General features: G+C 31.7%; 2 protein-coding genes across 2 annotated transcripts; one reads left to right on the top strand and one right to left on the bottom strand.

Moving 5' to 3' along the window:
• Positions 1-438: 438 nt before the first annotated feature.
• Positions 439-1,946, top strand: LOC111284377 (uncharacterized). Its single transcript, XM_022873057.2, has 2 exons — positions 439-570; positions 1,342-1,946. Exon 2 carries the CDS (start codon positions 1,353-1,355, stop codon positions 1,731-1,733), a length of 381 nt encoding a protein of 126 aa, XP_022728792.1. The 5' UTR covers positions 439-570; positions 1,342-1,352; the 3' UTR covers positions 1,734-1,946.
• A 10,137-nt stretch (positions 1,947-12,083) lies between these two features.
• On the bottom strand, positions 12,084-13,950 carry LOC111285750 (transcription factor MYB36-like). The gene is made up of 3 exons (XM_022875342.2): positions 13,639-13,950; positions 13,373-13,502; positions 12,084-13,112 (listed from the first exon to the last, which is right to left on the bottom strand). The coding sequence occupies exons 1-3, from the start codon at positions 13,772-13,774 to the stop codon at positions 12,236-12,238; spliced, it is 1,143 nt and encodes a 380-aa protein (XP_022731077.2). The 5' UTR covers positions 13,775-13,950; the 3' UTR covers positions 12,084-12,235.
• Between the last annotated feature and the right edge of the window lie 2,835 nt (positions 13,951-16,785).

Genomic DNA, 16,785 nt, shown 5'->3' with positions numbered 1-16,785 from the left:
AATTTTGATATAACTAGGTTAAGAATTCTGCATAGCTCATTTATTTTCTATTTTCGTATGGTCACTTTAAGTTGAATTAGAGTATTCTTGTGTTATAAGAAAATTATTAGCTACTGCCTTCTTTTCGGAGAGAATCTTTAGCTTCTATCTATGGAGTATTATGTTAACAATGTTAATATATATTTATTCATACTCTTTACTGTTTAGGTGATACATTCATAAAAAGAATAATAATAATTATATTTTTAATTTAAGATTTTGATTATTTTTGGAAATAATTTAAGATTCTGATTACAATCATTTGTATTTATTCTTATGATATGATCTACAAATGAAAAAATCCGATAAAAATGAAAAAAGATATGAAAAGTCATCATGTAAAATCAAGGGCGGTAAATGATAGTAATTCAGAAGCCAAAAGAAAGACGGCGACTTTCCATTTACCGACTGTTTTTTTTTTGGCTTTCCCTTTTGCCTATAAAACCCAACACCAAACACTTGATGTCCCCCACTTGCTTCTTTGATCGCTACTCTCTGGAATACCCAACAGTTTCGGATCTCCAGAAAAAGGTGAGGTTTGCTGAAACCTTTTATTTGTTTATTTTTTATTCCTTTAGGGTTCAAATAGATTTATTTGGTGAACACTTAAATGTTTTATATGTAGATCTTTATGTTGTGGTTTATGTTACAGGCTCAGTTTCTTGTTTATGTCCTTCTGTTGTGTTTAATGTGTAGATTTTTTTTTTTTTAATGTTGTGTTTGAATCTCCTTTCAAAATAAAAAGAAAAAAAAATGAAAGTGGGTAAATTTCCTATAATTATTTCTTGAGACTCAAGAAAACCCAAAATCCATCGGTTGGGGAAAACATTTTATGATTTCTTTGAAAGAAGCAGGGTTATTGAAATCTGGATTATCATAATCTTTGAGTGAAACTTTTTATGATTTCTTTTGACAAACTTAAAACAGGATATTTATAAAATAAAGAATTGGATAATGGCTTTAGTCCTTTTCATCTTATTTTCTTTTATATGTTGTTTTTATAACTCTTCGTTTCAATTTCTATTCAAGAAAAACAACATATACATATTTGCATTGTGGCGGGTCAATTACGTGGTTGAGTAATAGGGTCTGTATTTGAAAGTGGAGTAGCTTTTGTTTTCAAGCTCTTTGCGATAAAGTTCCTCTAAACATAATTTAAATAGGTTTTGCCCTCTATTGGACAACCATGATTGGAAAACAATGAAATGAGAATGTTAGTTTTGAATATCTTAATGATGCATGTCATTGCTGTTGGTCTTATCTCATCTTCACTTATTGATCATATTGTTTTATGTGCCTTAGGATATTTTAAAATGGCGAATAATTCCAAGGGTAAGAAGTCTGCTTATAGTGGCTTTATTGAAGTAGTGCCGAAGCAGACAACTACCTATAATTATCAGTCAAAGCAAGGAGGGCAGTCCAGCTTCAACCAAACTACTACAAAGGAAAGCTATGTGGACAAGCAAACTGGCAGCTATGCTCGTGCAACAAACAGGGAAGTTGTGTCCACAGGAGAGACGTTCAAGGAGAGATCAACCGGGAAAGTTGGTTACAAGGATGAGTACAAGACAACCTCCACCTACAGGGTTGGGGACAAAAGTGGATATGCTGAATATCAGGTGGAGGAGAGGTTTCGTAATGTCGATTATTATGGAAGTGGCAGTGGCAACAAGGGCAACAAGTATTTGAAGTAGTAATAATATGTCAACGAGTATCTGAAGAAGTAGTAGTATTATGTCTACGAGTCTCTGAAGTAGTAGTATTAGTATGTTTGGTCTTCAAACAATCTAGTGGTCTTATGCACTTTGGTGTGCTTTTAATGTTCTGTTCTTATGTTTTAAGTTTTAATTCCCGAACTATGTTTTACTACTTTGGTATTTTCCTGGAGTTTAATGGGTAAAAGACCTACTATGGTTTTAAGAAACTGCTTGCAAGAATTGCTACTTTCTACTTTCTAATGCAATGTCAATTGTTAAGTGTTTTATTACTCTGTTGATAATGGTAGGTTATGATTGATATATCGTAAATAAGCAGTGCTGCTGGTCAGTAATTAGCAATGTTGGTGAGTGTAGCTTCAGGTATGGGCCTCGAAGCTGGTAGATTCTTGGTAAGGATTTCGATAAAATTGAGATCTTAAAGTCATTGGGAATTTTACATGTAAAGCTCGATTCTTTTTGTAATTCCCAATGGCTTTGTTTCTTTATTAGGGTAGGAGAGATGTTTCAAGACAGATGACATTGACGTGTAAGTCTATCAATGTCAACCTGGATAAGGGCTTGATTAACATTGTAATTGCAGTTAAAAGGAAGTTTTGGTTAGGGTTCATGACTTGCAGTCGTATTTAGAAAAAGTTTTGATAAGGGTTTGTTTAATAATGCGGTTGCGGTTAAAATTTGAATGTTATTTTTAAGTGTAAAAAATATTTTGAATAATTAAAATTTTTTAAAAATAATTATAAAATAATAAAATATATGGATAATATAATAATTTTGTCTGCAAATGAATTTTTTATTTGGATTGAAATTAAGTTTTTAAACTGAATTTTTTTATAAAAAGTAATTTTTATTAGATCATAAGATATTACTTTCGGCAAGAATTACATCTGAAATAATAGAGTGACATTCATAGACCTAGTGCATTGACTCCATGGGTGATCTATGAGCATTCTTTACCAATCTGTGTACCTCATTTGCCTCTTTCTTAGAATGGACAGCAGAAAAATAGTGAAACATTGCCCCATTAGCTTTGCATCATTGATCAACTCACCTTGATAAACTTTCTTCATCAGACTTTAGTTGGTTTTTGTAGAGTTGAGCAATTGATTGGTTCGATCAGTTCGGTTTGAAAAAATCAATAACCAATTTAATTAGCTTTTATTTAATAAATAATCGTATCGATCGAAAATTTTTTAATAATTGATCATAATTAAATCGATCAAAATTGGTTCAATTAGGTTCAGTCTATTCAATTAAATAACTAAATTTTTTTATCATTTTTTTTCTTATTATAAATAATTATTTAACTATAAATTCAATTTAATAAAACTCAAACTCAAATATCATTCAAACTAAATCACTAAAAAATTTAATAATTTCAATAATATTTTATAAGAAAAAATAAATAAAAATATTTATCTCAATTTTTTTACCTTTATTTATTAGAAAATCAATTAATTCAGTCAATTTGATTTTCAATTTTAAAAATAAAAAAATCGATCAAATTAATCAATTTAATCGATTTAAAAAATTGATTATAACTAAAATCAAATAAACCAAACTAAATTAATTGAATTCACTTAACTTCAATCAGTCTAATTGGTTCAAATTGACTTTTACTTACCCCAAGTTTATGACCTCTAAAGCATCACCTTTAATTATGACCGACAAAAATCCCAATTCTTTCATATATTCAATGGCTTTAATTGCTGTTAAGACTTCTACAGTTGTGGGATCTCTGACTCGTTTCACTATTGTTAAACGTTGCCCCAAAATCTGGCCGATTCCATCCCTTACCACAATTTCTAATCATACATGCTCTTTTCTACCTTCAGTGCTCTATCAAAATTTGCCGTGACAGATCCATTATCTGGTGCTGCCCATCTCATACTTTCATTAGTAACATCAAAGGTCGTGTGGGCATGGGCTTCTCTATACTCCTCTAAGTATCATCCAATGAATGCCAGTGTCTTCAGCTTTTTTAACTTCATTAGTTTTGATTTTTTATATTTTTGTTATGCCAAATCATCGAGCTTCTTGTCAACCCCTTCTCCAAACTATTTTGGTCCATCCTCTCAAACATATTACAAAGCCAACCTTTCTCATTTTCTAATTTGCATTAGTCCATTCTGTTCCACAATAACCCATGTTCCAGATTTTCTTTGCTACATTTTTTTCTTGCCCACACATTTGGTATATCTCCTGCACTTCGATTCCTCATTTCTTTAAGTTATTGAATACTGGTAAAATCCCATTGTTTAGGTGCCATCCAAAAACCTTTATCTTTTCTAGGCAGCAGCTGTGCTATCCTCCTGTAGTCTATTAAGTAATTTGTATACACTTCTCATTGAATATTCACCATTTTTTTCTGGTCCCTATACAGGTTGATCCTTTCTTCCCATACACCCTAGGGGTATACAACAAATTATATGTGCTTTCTCGTCCTAAAACCATTTTTAATCTCTTTTTCCTTCTGTTTTCTTTCATTCGGATCAATTAAGTCCAAAACCAGCTTATATTATGTACTCAGTATTGTTTCACCACATAGTTCTAGTTTCTGAAACGATTTACCCTACACATCTTGCCTCCATCACCCACTCTCCATCGTAAACCTATTTCCAGAACTTTTACCTAAACACTACGCCAAGTAAGTGAATGATTTGCACCCATTTCTACTTCCCTAAAGTTAGAATTAGGAAAGTATTTTGCCTTAAGAACTTTGTGAACCAGTGACTATGGTATTCTTATTATGCACCAACCCTGTTTCCTTAAAAGCATTACATTGAAGCTTACAGCCACTCTGAAGCCCATTCCTCCAACCGCTTTACTCTGACAAAGCATCTCCTATTTCAGACTGTGGATACCTCTCCTTTCTGGTTTCGACCTCCACCAAAACTTGCTCCCAATGCTATTTATCTCCTCACACAGACCTTTAGGAAGAAAGAAACAACTTATGGCATACATTGGCACTACTTGAAAGACCGCTTTTATATAAACTTCTTTCCTACCATTGGACAGCACCTTCACACTCTAATGTTGTATTCTTCCCCTTAGCCTATTTGTTATCTCTCTGAATGCTTTTTTTCTTCTTTTTTCCCCACCATAGGAACCCCTAGATATTTTTCTAGATCTGTTGTCACATGGATTCCGAACATATGTTTGACACTTTTCCTACACTCCTCTAATGTGTTTTTGCTAAAGAATAAGGATGGCTTGTCATAATTAATTTATTATCTTGAACTTTCCCCATATTTCTGCAGCACACGCCTCACTCTCATGCATCCATTGGACTTGCCTTTATAAATACTAAGTTATCATCTGCAAAAAATAGGAGAGCAATTCGGGGACCATTCTGACTAGCTCTCTCGGCAGTTATCCATCCTTCAGTTTGGTATTACTTCAATATAACTGAGAAGCCTTCTGTACATAGAAGAAATAGATAGCGTGAAAAAGAGTCTCCTTGGTGGAAGCCCTTTTCTAGACAAAAACTATTAGTAACATTGCCATTAAGAACTATGGAATATGAAATTGAAGTTATACAATTCATGATTTGTGAAATCCATTGATCAATAAAATCCATCTTCTGCATAATGACTTCTAGAAACACTCACACCATCATATCATAGGCTTTGCTCATATCTAGTTTTAAGGCAACATACCCATCCTTTCTTGATCATTTATGTTTTTAAGTGTGTATAATTTCATAAGCCATCAACACAGTATCAGTAATCAAACACCCCATGACAACAGCATTTTAGGATTTACTTATACAACAAGACAAGATCTACTTAAACCTATTAGCCAGAATTTTCGAAAGGATCTTATAAATTACATTGCATAAACTTATAGGTCGAAAACTGGCTATTATTCTAGGTTTTTTATTTTGGGAATTAAGACTAGGTTAGTACTATTCACTTCATGGATCGGCCCCTCCTTATTCTAACAAGATAAACAAAAATCAATCACATATTTTCCAATAATATGCCAGTATTTATGAAAGAACAAAGCAAGCAAACCATCAAGTCTTGGAGTTTTTAATAGATGCATTTGTATGATTACCTAATGAATTTCCTCCGATTGGAACTTTGGAATGAGGAGCTCTTTCATCTCATTTGTGACTCAAGCATCTATCTCTTTGAGGATCTCATCAAACATAGTTGGTCTTTAGGATTTGTTAGCTCAGATGTAGATAATAATTCAAGATGAGGAGAATTAGATTGTCTTCAAATTCTTTCTCAAAGATAAATTTTTAAATAAATATAAATGGAAAATAGAATATATAAGAAAATTATGAAATTAAAGTATAAATAAATAACAATGAATATAAAAGAATAGGAATAGAGAAATCAAATACAAATATTTATAGAGGTTTAGTCTTTTTCCAAAGATATCTTTATCCTCTCCTTTAACGTCACTTGTTAAGAAATTCAATCCACTAATTGAAAATTTTTTTTCAAGATACAATTTCTATCTTTTAAGGCTAAAATAATAATCTCTACCTTTTTTAAGATTTTACCCAATCTTATCAATCTCACTTAAGAGGATAGCTCACCCCTTGAATCACCAAGTCTTTTTTTAATACAACAACTTTTGCAAACTAATAAAAACCTCTAATAGGTAAGTGTTTACTAAGGTTAAATACAAAGAATGATAAATAAAAAAATAAATATAATTTGGATACAATAAATACAAAGAATACATAATTAAAGCTCTATTAACTCTAAAACTCATAATTTCTTAAGAGTATGAATATGAAACTTGTTGAAGCTTGCTATCGAGGCTTCAATGGTGTTGGAAGAGTCCCTTTTATAGAAGAAATAAGTTTGTAGTTGTTGGCAATTGATTTTTAAGAAATACCCATTGTTCATTTGAAAAACTAGCACTTTAGAGTTATTTGGGCAAAAATCGATGGATCCATTTTTAAGGGGATCAATTTATTTTTTACCTAATCGATCCATTTTGCCAAAGAATCAATCCATTTTGCATGTTCTAAAATCATTTTACTTTCTGAATAAAAAATTAATCAATCTTTTTTCATAAGGGATTAATCGATTTTTGTAAAATTCAAACTTAGAGCATTTCTGCCTAAAAAATCAATTGATCCATTCAGGAAAGGATGATTCATTTTTTAAAGGGATTGAACCTATCCTCAAGGGGATCAATCCGTTATTCCCAGAATTATATAAAACATGCTTTACACAAGGAAAAAAGTTTCTTTTTTTTTTTTTTATCTTGAATCATTTTTTCTTTTAAAGAATTGTTGGAAATTTTTCTTTTTGAGTTTAAAGCAATTTATTCCAAGTTTTAGCAAATCAAATATCACTTTGAAAATATATTATTTATTTAGTATCAAAAACAATAAATTATAAGAATATGTATTAAATAAATCTTTTTAAAGTCCAAAATCATTTTTCAAAATATTTTTCATATTAAATATCACTTAAAAAATATTATTTGTTTAGTACAAAAAATAATAAAACTTAAGAATATGTACTAAATAAATTATTTCAAAATTTTAATCAAGCTTATTTAACTTAATATTTTGTTATTTCAAACTAAAGATAAATTCAAGGCTAACAAGATTCAAATAGATTCTTGAAATAGCTAAGGGCTATATCTTGCATCCTATCTTCATATTTACTCCATCTTATATACCTATCTTTTAACCCTTAATGAAATTATTCCTTCTTCTACTAGTTGCATAAGCATGGAAAAAGCTGTAAAGCTGTGTTTTTATCCCCATCCCTCAATCAGTTTATTCTCGATCGTTGTTACCAAATAATTCCTCATTTTCCAACAAATCATTTATCTCGGCTCTTAGCTCCTCTTGCTTCCTTTATTTGCCATGTTCAAGTTCTTTATTTTAAGCTTCCCATACTCTAAACTCACCATTTTGATCTCATTATGAAACCTTCTAAACATTGCATTACTCCATATGCCTAACTCTTTTCTTACTTCGTACATTTTTTCTTTCGGACTATCCCTTACCCCACCATTCCAACTGCTGTATATAATCCCCTCACATGTATCATCTTTTGTCCACATTGCTTCAAAGAAGAACCTTTTCCTTGTCCTACCCTTTCTCTTCTTTTCTTTGCATCTTTCTGTGTCAACCAAAATTGAATTGTGATCTGAGATTGATATTGGCATATTTGCTACCGAAAATCGAGGAAACATGTCTGTCTATTGCTTGTTTCCAAATGCTCTGTCCAGCCTCTTTTTTATCATTCAACTAATAACTCTTCCCTTTCCCCATTTGTACCATATTCCTTTAAATCCCATATCTTTTAAACCTGCATCTTCTACAGTATTTCAGAAATCCTTCATGTGCCATTCTGCCCTTATAGCTCCACCTCATTTCTTTGAGTCCTACATGATGTCATTAAAATCCTCAAAACAAAACCACGGTCCATGTAAGCTTCTTGCTAGCTGTCTTAATAATGCCTATGTTTCATATCTCGAACTTGTGTTTGGTTCTCCATAGAAGCCTATCAATCACCATTGTTGGTTTTGTCGATCCACCACATTCATGTCTATGTGGTTTTTTGAGAAGCTAGCCAAGTTCATTTCAATTCCTTCCCTCCATAACATTGCCAATCCACCATTTTTGCCAATAGCGCTAACACCCAAACCTGAGTTCATATTGCATTTCAGTTTTATCCTTTCTAAAGCTTCTGTTGGTATCAATGTCTCACTTAAAAATATAACATCGGAATCTTATCTCTTCAATAGCGTTTGAAGAGCACAAACTATATGTAGGCTCCCAAGCCCACAATAATTCCAAGCTAGGCATTTCATGGTTGCCAGCGAGACTGGCATCTAGTCTCCGCTGCTAAGTGCTTTCCATGCAAGACAATTTCTTCTACGTAACTGGTTCTTGTCACCTTTGGGTCCCTTTCTGTCTCATCTTTGCCTGTCATATTTTGCTTCCTTTTCCCCAATTCTATCCTTACCTTATCCCGAGATCCAACAAAAGACCGTGCCATTTTTTTCACTTAACGTTTGCACCTTGCTTTGTCTCCTGCATGGCATCCACCATTGGCTCCTCGTTGTTTTTTTCCTAGTTAGCAAACTTAAAATTTCAAAAGTAATTTTTAAAAGCAATAGTAAACTATGACAAAGAGTAATTAATGTTATGAGGGAAACAACTCATATGGTGGTAAAGAACTAAAGATGGTGTGTCGCTGCCATAATTTTGACATTTGCACGAGTGGTTTCGGTTAAAATCGTAATTAAATGAAATTACCTTAATTCAGTTAAAATTATAATTAAATTATTTATTTTTCATTTTAGTTAAACAAATCAAAGAATAAATTTTAATCGACTGAAAGTTTTGATTGATTTGGTTGGTACAAATTCTCTCTTATACTAACTTAATTATGATTAATTCTTAAGTAATAAATAATCCTTGAATTTAGGTTGCTGTTCAATTTGTGCAAAATTATTAAAGGTGGTATTTAAAAGTTTCAGATTGAAATGAGTTTAAGCGTGTAAATTTTTTAATTACATAAATATTAAAAAAATGAGTTTAGGGTAAATTAAAAATTAAAAAAAAAAAATGAAACTGAAGATTTGAGGTGAATCCACGCCCACCGCATCTAATAATTTGATTTTCATTTTTATTCTGATTGGACCAACATTTAAAAGCTTCGAGATCAGCCCATTGCGCTGAACTTTTAAAGTGTCCAAAACAACAAGCCAACAATAAAAGATGGGCCGTAACTTTATTATCAAACTGCCTGGTTAAAGATAACAACAATTCGGATGAACATAATATTATAAATTTATAAAATTTAAGTATTTAAATTAATTTTTCTTTAAAATTAATTTATTTGAATCAAATTTTAATTAATTTTATTTTTTTATATGTTATTTTAATATGATTTTTAATATTATTTAAATAAATTTAAATATAAAATAATTATTTTATAAAAATTTAAAATATATAAAAATTAATAAAAATATATCATTCGGTTTGATTAGATTTTTTTTATTATTATTATTTTTAATTCAAACCTAATATATGCATTTCATATTTAAATTTAATTTGAACCAAATAAAAAGATAATTTGAATCAAATCAAACATTATAATTTTTAATTAATTTTAAATTTTTTTCTCACTCTTACTATCATCAATTATAACAACTCTCATAAATTATTTTAACGGACAATATTACGCACTCATTCCATAGACTTTTTCTTCCTAAGAAAACCCAATACTCATAACTATTATATATCAACCAAAACTGGTTTAAAGGTCTCGCGGTGGACGATTTAATCTTTTTAATGGTTTGAAACTAGTATAAAAAATCTAACAACGAAAGTGAATATATCAGAGAAGTTCAACTTTAACTCATAAAGAATGCACGGTATTTCATTCATGTATTCCCCCTTCAAAAAATTCAATTCAAATTTCTCCTTTTTTTATATTAAAAAAGTTTACACCTAAAAATCAGAGGTCCCTTAAAAAATTTCCATTTCTTCAACAATCAAAACTTAATTATGATAACTGGTATAATATTTCCTTTATTCTAAAAAAGAACTATAAAAGTGATCATAACAAGGGCATTTTGGGTAGGCATTCATTCGGGGAAGATGCACGTTTCTTGTGCAAGCAGCAAGTTGTTTGTTTTCTTCTTTGTGTTTAGTAGTACAAGGTGAATGAGACGAGGTCCAATTGATCTTTATACTATAAAGTTTGCCGACCAAAAAGTGAATAAAAATTCTAAACAACCTTTTTGCGTAAATTTTCAGTTGCCAAGTAACTTTCTGGCATCTACACCACAAAATGTATAAAAAATGCCAAGCTCTTACTGCCCCCCACTACTCAATTAAATTTGGAGATTATCCATGCGTATTTCAAAGGCAGGAAAGGCACTCAACTCCTTGAAATGCTAATCGGAATCTGGTCATTCTCTCCAAGGAATCTCGGAATAGAAGGGGAACAACATAATAAGTCAATGCACTAGTGTCCCATATTGCTTTGCTTATTGTTTTTATCTATTAAAAGTTGAAACCTTGATGCACATGACACAGCAGCACGAACCCTAGCTAGGGTTGGTCCTCCTATCGTACAAAGCGTTCCTGCCTGGGTGAAAGACACGCATTCTCCTAATTTCCTTTTGAATGTACGTGCTTGTTTCAATTTGTAATATATATATATAATTAATCCTTCTTAATTTTCTTCTAACATTTATTTCTTTATTCGTCTTTTGGTTTACGGAAGAAGGGAGAGGCAAGATATTTATTGTCTAAAGCCTTTTTTATTGGAAAGATGAAAATTTTGTTAATATAATGATTAAGTTGTGGTTATGAAACTTAACCATTAAATTAATTATTTTTTATTTTTATTTTTTTTTATCTTATTTATCCAATAAAAACCTACATTTATAGTATAAAAAAGCAAAATTCTAAGTTCATTTCAACATTGCATTCAATTTAAAAATTAGAGATATCTATAAATCAAGCAATGTCGAACTCAATTGATATATTTAAAAGATTGTTCAAGACTTGACTCAATTTCCTTAAAATTCATCTAATATGTCTGTTTTAAATTTATTCTTAAAAGATTGATATATTAATATTTTAACATTTTTAAATATCTATTTGAATTAAAATTAAATAAAAACTAATTATTTATTAATAATAAATATTTTCACAAACGAAATCTGAGTTTCAAAAGTTATGCCAAGAGCCCAGCCTCTCTGACATAAACTCGCAAGCCTAACAAGTTATCCAAGTGAACAAACCGCTTGATCTGTGAACAGGTCTACAACAAATTTAAAAGCAAATTTTGCAAAGAAATTACCATGCATATTCATAATAAGAAACTTGTTCAGGTCTCGTAAAAAATGTATCGTTAGACTTGAATGTGATTGTGCCTCTCATGTTTAATTTGTTATCTGTACGTGAAAACATGTGTTTATTTCTCTTGCAAATCCAACAGTAAATATCAAAATGAACATATGGATTCTAGATAGACTAATAACCACTCACATTCGTCATTCCTATTCCAAGGAAGACCCTAGTATATATTTGGCTCAAAGCATTTTAAACTTATTTGAAATAAAAAAGAGTTAACCTTTTAACAGTAGAAAAAAAATGTAGTCATGTGATTCATCTTGGTGTATGGTTTTTTCTTCCTTTATTTTCTTTTCTTCTTTTTTTTCTCAAAGAAAAAAACCCTAATTGAAGCGTACTAACTAGAATGCTATTTAGTTATCACACGATTCATAAGTAGAATAGAATTGATTACTATTGTTTGAATCTCTAGAAAAAAGGTAGAGCAAAAGCTGTTATAACCACACCATTCAGATTTGGCAAGACACTGAGAAGGAAATTGACATTATTACTCACACAATTTACATGATCTTTGTATGATATCCAGCAGCCTTCCCCATCTTATGTCTACCACAAATAAGCTAAAACAGTAAACCAATCCCTACTTTTTTTTTTTTTTTGCTTTTATCTTTCTCACTCCCTACATATTGTAACCTAATTCATAATCTTGAAATATTCCATTGGATTGAAGAACAGAAGTTGAATCCCAAGAATTGGAAGATGCTGATTTTCCATCAAAGTCACTAGACCACCAAATCAAACTGTCCTTTGAACCATTCATTTCCTTGAAGCAATCGAATTGATCAGCCATTTGGTATTCCTGTGGTGCATAACTAGCTGTTTTTTTATTAAGAAACTCATCCAGCTCGGTCTGGAACTGGAAGTTCGAAACTGGTTGAACAGCTGCATTAATTGATTGTGCTATATTTCCATCTGCTTTAGGCACAGTTGCCGAGTCCTTCAAATTTTGTCCAGTGCCAAAGGGAACTGATTCATTTGATGGAGATATTCCATCCAAAGAATTATCCAATTCAAGTCCTTTGGCTTTGCTGTTTTTTGGATAATCTTGCTGATCTTGTGTCAGAGTAGCTGTAGCAGGTTGGTCATATAAATCATCAACGCTTTGTTCATTTGCAGGTTGAGGGTTTGGCAGGAGAGGTTGTATAAGAAGGTTAGGGCTTCCATTCGAGGTCTGGATGCTTTGGATCATCTTTTCTTGCAAGGGATGAATCTTAGGCCATAGAGCAGGGTTGTCGTAGAAAGAGAAAGGATTCTGAAGACCTTGGAGCTGCATATGGAGTTGTAGTCGTTCTAAGGCCGAGTTGCTCAAACCCTGTGAGAATTGATTATCATCTGCCCCTTTGAACTGAACATTAGGGTCCTGATTCGAGGACGACAACCTATTGATGTTAGATTGTTTGCGCCTCCCAAGTAGTTTCTTCTTCAGTTTGGTGTTCCAGTAGTTTTTGATATCATTATCTGTTCTACCAGGCAGTTGTGCTGCAATTATAGACCACCTAAAAAGTAGATCCAATCCTGCCTGGATTATCCTTAACAAAAAATGACGAAGCAAGGAAGAAAAAAAAAGAGAATTGTAGAAATCCTAGGGGAAAAAAGAAGAAGATATGACTGTAACAAGATTCAGGCTTTTGCATATATTTTTGTGTAGGAATCAATACATCTGCCTTTCAAAAAAAATTTTGTGAAGGTATCAAGGACAAAGAATAAGAAGACAAACCATCCAAGCCTAAAAGTTGGAGTAAAAAAAGGAGTATACCTGCTTCCAATACTTATATAGAGGCTGCAGATGATGTTGTCTTCTTCTTCGGAGAATCCACCATGCTTGATGTTTGGTCTCAAATAATTAAGCCATCTGAGCCTGCAACTCTTTCCACATCTCTTAAGGCCTGTGAATATTACCCAAAAAATACAAAAAGTCAAGTTAATCAACTTATAAGAACATGCAAATAAAGTTCCCCGATACAGATCATTCAAAAGAAACAAACAAGAAAAATAAAAGTTTGAAGTAGGTAGCCAGGGTACCAATTTTCTGAGGAAGAGCAATCCAATTGCCTCCAGTGCCATACTTCTCGATATAAGCCTTGAGCTTAGCATCTTCTTCAGGTGACCATGGTCCTTTCTTCACGTTGGCTTTGTCACAGCAAGGAGCTCGACCCATGTCGTCCGTACGTTTTCCTCTTTTCTTCTTTTTCTTTCTTCAAAGCAAAGGAAAAGCTGCTTGGGAAAAATGGGGAAAGGAAAGAGTAAGATTTATAGGTAAGAAATAAAGGGTGACGTGAGGCATCTACGAGAACAAAAAGTCTTACACCTGTGCCTCTCTCTCTCACCCTCATTATTCAACCCTAGGGTTTAAGCAAGGTCTTATTCTCTCTTTTAATTTTTGTTTTTCTCTCTCTCTCTTACTTTTTTGGATTAGTTTGCTCATCTATAATTAAACTATTCATGCAACTAGACAAATTATATCACACATTTTCTTCTTCTTTAACATTTTAAATTGCAGTGCTTTTTCTTCAGCCCCATCAGTTTATTATTTGGAATTGGACCCAATGCTGCAGGTACAGGTACTTATGAACAAGCCTTCTCCTCTCTTAGTTTGTCTTCCATATGGTTGAATTGTTCCATTATTAATCTATGCTTAAACTTAATTAGACTATATTTAGAGGATTACTGTATATGAGAATTTAATGCACATCATCGGTTAATACATGTGTCATAGTCCTGAAGTAAAGTCAGGTATCTCACATCGGTTGAGTATTAGAATTGATCTTAGGATATAAAGGTTTACATCACTCTCTTTTTGGGAGGTATTTTTTGTGAGATAAAATCGTAAAATTAGAGGGATCAAAGTGGATAATACCTCACAAAAATATGAACTATAATAAGTAGACTGATCTGTGACGTCGGATGAATATATGCTCGAGTCCTGAAACCGCACGAACCTAAAAGTTCAATCTCGACTCGTGACATATACATGTAAAAATGATTAATTAGAAAATCAAAATATGAGAGCTACTTTAATTGAATGGTTTGCATTAAATATGTTTAATTATTTTTTAATATAAAAGAAGTAGGAATAAGAAAAGGAGTTGAAAGTGTTGCATTATGAGCTTTTTAATTATTTCAACGCACATAATCTTTGATTAACGATTTGTACAGGGGGAAATTTTTTGGAATGAGAGCCAATTGTTAAGATCTGCGGTCAAATGGTATATTATGAGAGGATACCTTAAGGTACGTACGTTAGTTGGAAAAGTAACAATCTGCGACCAATCCGAAAACCGTTGTTTGACAAATTGAGACTGAAAAACCATTTATTCAAGGGTACTTGAAGAAATTTTGAAAGCAAAAGAACCTTCATTCCAGAAAAAGAGTTCGTTTTCACACATATTATGCCATCCACTTGATTTTACTTGCAAGTAGAAGATACATATCTTTCTTCTAATAAACATGTAGTATAATTAAAAATTCTCCATTTTAATTAAATTAAGTTTATGATATTTTTTTTTTATACCTAATAAAGTTGATACATACGTGCTTAAATACAATTCAATTCAATTCCGCCTTACTAAGAGGTGTAGCCAACTCATAATATTGGTATAATATATTTTTGGGCAAGCTGAAATCAAAGAAAATATCTTGATAAGGTGAAAGTACTTCTTTGTATTAGCCTGCTTGCCATGATATGCCACCCTGGTCTGGTGTTGGCTTTTGGACATGCGCAGTGGCCTTAATCCCCATTTAAAATTGTGTTTGAGACCTAAATTAACAAACCATTAGCAACAAAAATTGCAATGCGAAATACACATTCACTTAACTAGAATTTATGTTTGACTCAAATATTGCACTGTGAAACATTAAAGCAGTTGCCAATCTAGCTAGAAAACTGCTTTTGCGACTACAACCAAGTCAAAAACACTATATGCATGATCAATTAAGAGACCCCAACCATGACATTAAAATCCTTCATTCTCTTATTGTTAAAGTGTCAATAATGTGGTAGACGGTGGACAGATACCATTGTCATGGAAAAATAACTTGGCTAGCAATATTGAAATCTAATCTAATCTAAGTACACTGAAATATAGAAGAAAATGCCTATAAAAGGCGAGCAAGGTCCATGAAAGCCACATCGTCCTCGCAATTGATGACTAATTATAAAGTAAAGAGTAGCATGTGAAACTTTACGAATATATTTTCCCTTGCATTATGCAATTTGTCAATGTGAGCGAAATTGCTGACAAATGGTTCCTCTCCCTTCCCTTTCCCCACTTCCCTTTACTTGTTCTTGTATTTTGAAATTTCAAGGTATATATATATATAGATAGAAGAAAATGCCTATAAAAAGCAAGCAAGGTCCATGAAAGCCACATCATCCTCGCAATTGATGACTAATTATAAAGTAAAGAGTATCATGTGAAACTTCACGAACATATTTTCCCTTGCATTATGCAATTTGTCAATGTGAGCGAAATTGCTGACAAATGATTCCTCTCCCTCCCCTTTCCCCCCTTCCCTCTACTTGTCTTTGTATTTTGAAATTTCAAGGTATATATATATAATCTTGTGTTCGTACTTGTAACAAATTAAAATGCTAACTTTAGCGGTTTTGTCCAAAATCACCGCTAAATTTTTTGACACATGAATAATTATTTTTTTTATGATTTTTTATGAACACCACTAAATGATAAAAAACCCACTAAAAATTTAATTTCCTGTAATGGTTACAAGCAATCACACAGATGCACTAAACTACTAGAAATAATAAGGTTAATATTATTGATTTGAGATTTATCTCATCTATTTTCAGTTATATTATAAATTCTTTGCTGTAAAATTTAAAATGTACATTATACTGTTAAAAACTATTTTTTTCCTCACTTTGTTCACCTTTAGTAACTACTATGTAAGTTACGTAATTAATTACTAGTATTTGCACATCCCTTCCAATAGCAATTCTATTATTAAAAAAAATTAATGAAAGAAAATTTATAAAAATAATAATAAAGATTATAAATAATTAAAAGCTTTGCAAAATTGTTTTTTAATAACTTAAATTGTTTTCTATTTTTTAAAAATTCAAGGTCAAATTTATTGTATCATCTCATGGTAAGAACTAAGTAGTCACATACCACCAGTAGAGCCCTGACGCCTGTTGATATTGCGATAATA

The sequence above is a fragment of the Durio zibethinus genome, chromosome 6 (genome assembly GCF_047325235.1).
Source record: "Durio zibethinus cultivar Kanyao isolate XHJ-2024 chromosome 6, ASM4732523v1, whole genome shotgun sequence".
NCBI lineage: Eukaryota > Viridiplantae > Streptophyta > Magnoliopsida > Malvales > Malvaceae > Durio > Durio zibethinus.
Note: the sequence above shows the minus strand (reverse complement) of the source record. Positions and strands in the feature narration are given on the sequence as shown.